Genomic DNA, 7591 nt, shown 5'->3' with positions numbered 1-7591 from the left:
GTGGAAACAGTTACTAAGGAGTTGTGTAAGAGACTTTGGAATGATTCAGATTTCGATTGGAGCTTTCAACCTTTAGTGGGAAATTCCGGTGGTATGATCAGTATATGGAGGGTTGACAAATTTTCTGCCATGTGTTCCTTTAGTGGTTTGGGCTTTCTGGGAGTGACAGGATTCTAGCTTAACGATGTGGAGTCCTGTCACATTGTTAATATTTATGCTCCTTGCATAAATAAAGCCAAACTTCTTCTTTGGAGAAAATTGGGTCTTTGGAGGAGTTCGATTTAGAATAATAATTGGTGTTTAGTAGGGGACTTTAACGCTGTTATCAGTCAGGATGAAAGAAAAGGTGTTTGCATCAGAGGGGCAAATAAATTTGAGACTTCCAGGACTTCATCTTATCTACGGGCGCGATTGACATTCCACTTTGTGGGAGGAAATATTCTTGGTATTTGTCTGGCAGTAATTTGATGAGAAGATTGGATAGATTCCTTTTCTCTGATGAATGGAGGGCCCATTGGTCGGGGCTAAAGCGAAGTTTATCTGATCACTGTCCTATTACCTTGGAATGTTGAGTTCAAAATTGGGGGCCAAAACCTTTTAGAGTTTTGGATGTCTGGTTCCAAGACAAAGAGTTCAGATAGGTGGTTAAGTTAAAATGGTCACGTATCTAGATCTCCATGGAGGAAAGCATTATTGACATCAAGTTGATGCAATGTCCATCCTTGTATTGCAGCTAGAGCTAGGAGAAGCCTAATTGTAGTTAGCTTAATAACAGGGGCAAAAGTCTCATTGTAGTCTAGCCCTTCGGTTTGGTTGTATCCCTTTGCAACAAGGTGTGCCTTGTGTCTTTCAATGCTGCCATATGCGTTATACTTGAGTTTATAAACCCATTTACATCCTATGGCTCTTTTGTTGGGTGGAAGAGTAGTGAGGGTCCAAGTGTCATTGAGGTCTAAGGCAGCCAATTCATTGTTCATGGCTTTGATCCAATCAGCAGACTTTATGGTTTGATTGTATGTTTTAGGCTCGGTAAGAGAGGTAATGGATAAGGTGTAATGCAGTTGGTGATTGGATAAAGTGTTATAATACAGAACATGGTCAAGGGGGTGTTTAATGTGTTTATGTTTGGATATTGATGTAGTGCTCAGGTAGTTGCAATGGTAGTCCTGGAGGTACTTAGGTGGATGAGAGGGTCTAAGAGATCTTCTAGTGTGTATCTCAGCATCATTGTGGATAGGTGAGGATGTTGGGCTAGGTATTTGGTTTGAGAGGTCAATGGAATTGTGAGGCAAACTGGTATGAGTAATAGAGATATCATCATGTAGCGGAAGGTTATGTTGTGGTGTGGCAGGCAAAGGGAGGATACCATCAGTGGTGGCAGAATTAGGATTATGGGAAGGTTGGGTGACTTGGTAAGGGAATACATGCTCATGGAAGGTGACATTGCGAGATAAGAAGAGGTTCCTGATATGTAAGTTGTATAAGAGGTAACCTTTAATGCCAGTTACATGACCAAGCAGAAGACATTTAGTAGCTCTAGGATCAAGCTTGGTCCTATTATGTGTGAGTGTAGAAGCATATGCAAGGCATCCAAACACACGAAGGTAGGTGAGGTCAGGTTTCTTGTGGAATAAGGTTTCATAAGGGGATTTGGAGTTGAGCACAGGTGTAGGCAATCTATTAATCAGGTGGACAGAGTGTAGGACAGCATAGCCCCAAAAAGCCTGGGGCATATGGGATTGAAAAAGTAGAGAACGAGTGGTGTTCAAGATGTGCCTGTGCTTTCTCTCAACCACAGAGTTTTGCTGTGGTGTTTCAATACATGATTTTTGATGGATGACCCCAAGTTGGGCATAGAAGTCAGGCTGAATAAATTCCAAGCCATTGTCAGTTCTAATAGCCTTAATCTTCTTGTTGTGTTGGGTGTTAGCTAGCTGGAAAAAATTGCTAATTAGTTTCCTTGTCTCAGACTTGTTGGTCAAAAGGTAGACCCAAGTGTACCTACTGAAGTCATCCACAATTGTCAAGAGGTACCTATGGCCATGGATGGTAGGTGTGCTAAGGGGACCCCAAATGTCTATGTGTATAAGGTCATATGATTCAATGCTAAAGGAAGAACTCTTTGTGTATGGTAATCTTGATTGCTTAGCAGTATAGCAAGTATCACAAACAATCTTAGAATCATAGTTAATAAAGGGAAATTGTTTATTTATAGTTTGCAAAACAGATAGAGAGGGGTGGCCTAATCTATGATGCCAAACATCAAAAACAGGATCATTGTTTTTGTTTATGGATCCAATTACATGTAAAGATTTGTCAACAATTCCATGATCTCTACTAAGGATGTATAGACTGTTATATGCTTCAGCATAGCCAATCATCTTCAAGGAAGTCGTATCCTGAATCAAACAAAAATCCTTATCAAAGACAAGCTTGCATTTTAAGGAGCATGCTAGCCTATTAATAGAAACTAGGTTGTATTTGAAACTAGGTAGATACAACACATTATGCAGGATAAGATTGTGAGTTAAATGGATAGTTCCTGAATGTTTTGCTATCATAGTGACATTGTTAGGCAATTTAACATGTATAGGCCTAATGTAACTAACATTTATAAAATTTGATGCATCATTTGTAACGTGATCAATGGCACCACTGTCTAAAATCCATGCTTTATTGTTAAGAATTGTACCTGATATTTCAGAGTGTTCTTCATTGAGGTAATCTTGGCTCACTTGGTTAATGTTGTGTTCAAGGCTGCTTATTTGTAAAGGTTGGTCTGTATGTGTGTTAGTTGTATCTCTATTCTTTGTTTCTTGCCCTTTACCATGATCAACATGAATGTTATTAACAGAACCATCATCTTGCTTGGCCTTGAACTTGAAATTGGGAGGAAAGCCATGTTTGAAGTAGCATGTCTCAGCAGTATGTCTTTTACAAAAAGTACACATTTTGTTGTTGCTACCTGATCCAGATGCCTTGGCATAATTCCCTGTCCATGCATTCCCTTGATATTTCTTTCTATCATTAAAATCATTGTTCCCTCCTCTGCTAGAATTCCTGTTAGGCTGATTCCTCCAAGGTTGGGCAGAGTTTATGGAATTTATCATTTTCTTGTTGCCATATTATGGTCCCTCATATTGTCTTTCTTGCTGCAAGACAAGTGAGAATACTTTGTTCATGGATGGCAATGGTTCCATAAGGAGGATTTGGGCCCTTACTGTGTCAAATCGTTCTCCAAGACCCTTGAGGAAACATATGATGTGCTCATGCTCTCTGTAGTTCCTCATGATCCTAGGCATATTGCAGCTGCATCTCACAGGACAGGTGCACACAGGTAGGGGCCTCAAAGACTCCAATTCATCCCATACTGTTTTCATGTCTGTGTGGAAAGTAGAAATGTCTCTATCACCTTGCTTCATTGAGTGAATCTCTTGAAGGAGATCTGATGTTCTAAAATGATCTCCTTTTGAGAAACATTCCTTGAGATCTTCCCATAGTTCTTGTGCATTTTCTATGTACACAATACTTTGGGCAATTTGTTGTGTTAATGACCTTGTGATCCAAGAGATTATCATGTTGTTGCATCTCTCCCAAGAATCATACATTGGATCTGATGGATGTGGAACTTCTATTGTTCCATTGATGAACTTGAATTTGTTCTTTGACTTGAGTGCCCTCCTCATGGCTCTTGACCATGATTCATAATTTCTTCCATCCAGAGGTGTTGATACTAAAGAGAAACCTGGATTCTCCCCAGGGTGCAGATAATAGGGGTTCTGTGTTGCATCAATGTTCTGGTATGCCTGTTGTGTTTGATCTGATTCAGCCTCCATGACTTTGATCTAAATTTGTGAAAGAATATTTGAGAAGATTTGGAAAGATGAGAGAACCGCGTGAAGAAGATGTAGATGATGGCTTTAGTAGCAGAGCTCTCACTCGGAGAGCTTTGATACCATAAAGGAATCCATCATAAAAACCGAGATGGAGAGTGTTATTGTATTATCAAGGCTGCAATGGTTTTCTCTTGTGTATTTTTCAAGGCAGAGGCACCATTCTTTATATAACAGAAGGTGTTGCTTGGAAAGGAAGAAAACAGAATTAAAACAGATTTAACAACTTCTTAACCAACTTATTGGTGCATATTTAACATGTGCTTAAAGGTAAGATGCTCCACTACTAAAGCCAATCCATATAGCAGCCTTTGTACAATCCATGAAGCTTTATAATATGACCTGCATAATCTGCAATAAACCAGAAAAACAGAAACAAGGGAAAAGCCTCATGAACTAAGCCATGGGTCAGGATTGTTAGATGATGCATACAATGATTAATACAATGAGCAATATGTTTAATATAATATCTTAAGGTTTTAAGGTAAGATATGATATTCAATTCTCTTATTATGATTGGGCTGAGACGCTGAGTATTGTAGAGGGGTGGTCATTGGTGGACCTGGTGTGGAGTTCTATTGTGTCATAAGTCTCCATAATAATGTACCGTGCGGCTATGCCTATGTAGTATGTGGCATGTCCCGTAGGAAATGAACGACTATATAAATACAAAGAAGAGTATTAATGGCTCATTACAAGTGATCTAGATTGGGTGCAACAAAGAATAGCACCAATGGTTCGTTCCTAGGTGGATTATGATGGGTTTTCGAAAGCTTTTTGCTCAAACGCGAAGCTAGCTCTCTTGTCAAGGACTCACACTTATGAGACTATTAAAAATAAGTATGACTAAGATAAATCGAATATCACGTATGAATGAGTAAAGTAAATTGAAGAACATATATAAAATGGAGAAGCCTATGGACCAATGCCTTCAAATTTTGGATTAGATATAATATATGATGAGCTTAGTTATTATGGTTATACTTTGACGTGGTAGATATTTTGGGTAATTTGGTTCCTTGTCATAACTTCTTTTATTGTTTTATTTTTAGTTCCCAATTTTACAAGTAAATTTCGGCACTATGTTTTTTTTTACCATGGTGCATCTCTTTCATATTTAATAAAATTATGGAATCTTAGATTACTAATTGTTGTACTAGGCAATCTAAAAATCAAGCTTTACCTTACCAATGTAACTATATTCTATAGATGGAATAATGATCTTCTCTAATGTTATAGAGATAAGTGTTTCAAATTACTTTTATTTTCAATAGAAAAAATATTATATTATTATCCTTAAAAGAATAAATGTGTTGTAATATATTGGATTCTTTTTTGTTTAGGAAGCGTTTGTGTATATAGTAATCCTTACTTGAGGGTGTGGTTTACACGACAAACATGTGGCAATGAAGCCCTAGCCCTTTTTTTGAACTTATTCAGATAGAAAAGTTTGATAACCAATGCTTATCATTTTTCACATTTACGAGAAAAAAAAAGAAACATGCCCCATTTCATGCACGACATTAAAAATCACAAATGTCACCTTTATTGTGGACCAGATCATGCCTCGTCATTCTAACATCAATGGGTCCTACCTACTCACACTAAAATGAATTCTTTAGAACTTCTTATGGTAATTTGTCATCTTCATAAAATTAAATTTCCACCTAAATAACCCAATCTCTCCTTCTTGCTTTAAGTTTCATAGTAAGTTTTGTTATTTGAATATTAAAACACAACATTCATTCAGAAGATACTTAATCCATAACTATATACAATAAAATATACCATAAAACTTTATCATCCGTACATTCATATACAATGATACAATATTTTACGTCAATGTTTATGCCTAGTGTCCAGAAAATATTTGTATACAATATCTCTTGGTGCATAGAATATTTCATAGAATTGATTGTTGATTTGATGGATGTTACATGAAAATCTGTTTCCCAAAACTATGAATTTTTTACTCACACAGACAAAATGTTGTCCAAACGGTTAAGAAACCCTTTTGTTTGTGAGCGTCCACGCGTGTCTCTCTCCGTGCAAAATTCGGCAATGCATTGTTAACTTATACTGTCTAAACCATTAGCCACCTTAATTAAGTTTAACATAAATTGAGCTAAAAAAAACTCACTCCATAATATTTTATTATAAATTATGTTTATTTACAAAAGATTAATCTTTAAATAATTCCTAACTATTTGGCCTTTATGATCTCTTAGTTCATGTCATCTCTAAAAATTGAAGTAATTTTCATTTAATATATCCTCTTTATTTGAACTTCTAACACTCTTCTCACTTAAGAGGAATAGATAACTAACACTAACATATAGAGCTTAACTTAAAATAACTGTGATTTGGATTTGTTGTGCTTGATGAATTGATAATTCAACAAGGATTAGGAATTTCATCAGACAACAACAGCAATTGCTCTAAATAATCAGCACCAAGATCTTCAAACACCACTGCATTCTTTATCCTAATATCACAATCTATATTCTTCTTGACACCCATTTTTCTTCTCAAGGAGTTCTTCTTCTTGAGAGCAACAACAGGGGAGCACCCATCTTCAGACCCATAATTCATTTCCCTAAGTGAATCCTTCACAGTCTCAATAGGGAAGTTGAGTATAGCAGCAGAACCCCTCATGGAAAAAGCAGCTTGATCATAAGCCAAAGCTGCTGCTTCTGCACTATCAAATGTTCCCAACCACACCCTTATACCATGTCTAGTTGAGTCTCTTATCTCGGCCGCAAATTTTCCCCATGGTCGCCTTCTAACACCTCGATACGACTTCTCCTTCCTTGTGCTAACGTCATATTCCCCAAAATTAACCTCCTCTTCCTTCACCACGTTAGTGGTGTGAAAGGGTTGTTGGGGAATATTGGCTTTGGCAATCATGCCATAGAGAAGCATCTCTTCAGAGTCGTTCTCATTGAATGGAAGGCAATCATTCTGGCAGTTGAATGAGAATGACTCTGTTGAACTGAAGTAAGAGGATTGAGAAGAGGAGTTGGAGTTGGATGAGTAAAAAATGGAAGAGGAACCCATTGTGAAGTGTGGAAGACTTCAAAGTAATTGGGTGATAATTTGTGAAGAAAACAGAGAGTTGCTCTGTTTTTGCATGGTCACTCTTGTATCCCTACTGCCATATATATAATATACACGTTTTGTGGCGATAGTAAAATGGTAAAAGCCGCCACTAAAGCGAATGGGGTAAAAATTTAGGTGACAGTAGATGAAATGAAGAAAATGATGATGTTATGTCACTACTATTCTGGGAGAGATTACGGATTGTTTTTTGGATTTTTTAATGAAAACAATCATATGTTAGGCTTGGGTAGTGAGAGCAGTCACATGAGGAATCGTATGGCCCAGTCGTCAGTAGGGCACTATGTGTAAGTATCAGAGTGCAACTAAGAGGGGTGAATTAGTTGTCTTAAAATAATGGTCGTTTTTTCTGCAAAATCAAAGTTAAAGTGCAGCGGAACAATATGCAGAAAATAATAGGAAAAAAAATGAAAGAGATAAGGAGAAGAGAGTACACGAGGAGTTTTATACTGGTTCACATTCTTGTCCACCGAAGGCTACGTCCAGTACTCTTGCCACACAAGAGATTTTCCACTAAGAATTATGAGTTGCAATTACAATATCTTACCCCGAGATCTCTATGTACCTTACACACTCCCTAA

The 7591-nt window shown here is 37.3% G+C and overlaps 1 protein-coding gene across 1 annotated transcript; it reads right to left on the bottom strand.

Moving 5' to 3' along the window:
• Positions 1–6121: 6121 nt before the first annotated feature.
• On the bottom strand, positions 6122–7040 carry LOC109339694 (ethylene-responsive transcription factor 1B-like). The gene has a single exon (XM_019577184.1). It carries the CDS (start codon positions 6948–6950, stop codon positions 6288–6290), a length of 663 nt encoding a protein of 220 aa, XP_019432729.1. The 5' UTR covers positions 6951–7040; the 3' UTR covers positions 6122–6287.
• Between the last annotated feature and the right edge of the window lie 551 nt (positions 7041–7591).

The sequence above is a fragment of the Lupinus angustifolius genome, unplaced genomic scaffold (assembly GCF_001865875.1).
Source record: "Lupinus angustifolius cultivar Tanjil unplaced genomic scaffold, LupAngTanjil_v1.0 Scaffold_90_3, whole genome shotgun sequence".
In the NCBI taxonomy this organism is placed as follows: Eukaryota; Viridiplantae; Streptophyta; class Magnoliopsida; order Fabales; family Fabaceae; genus Lupinus; species Lupinus angustifolius.
The sequence above is the reverse complement of the archived record's forward strand: the minus strand, read 5'-3'. Positions and strand labels throughout refer to the sequence as shown.

Bases quoted from the DNA above. Each gene is read 5' to 3' on its own strand.
- LOC109339694 (XM_019577184.1), bottom strand. From the start codon at position 6,950: ATGGGTTCCTCTTCCATTTTTTACTCATCCAACTCCAACTCCTCTTCT.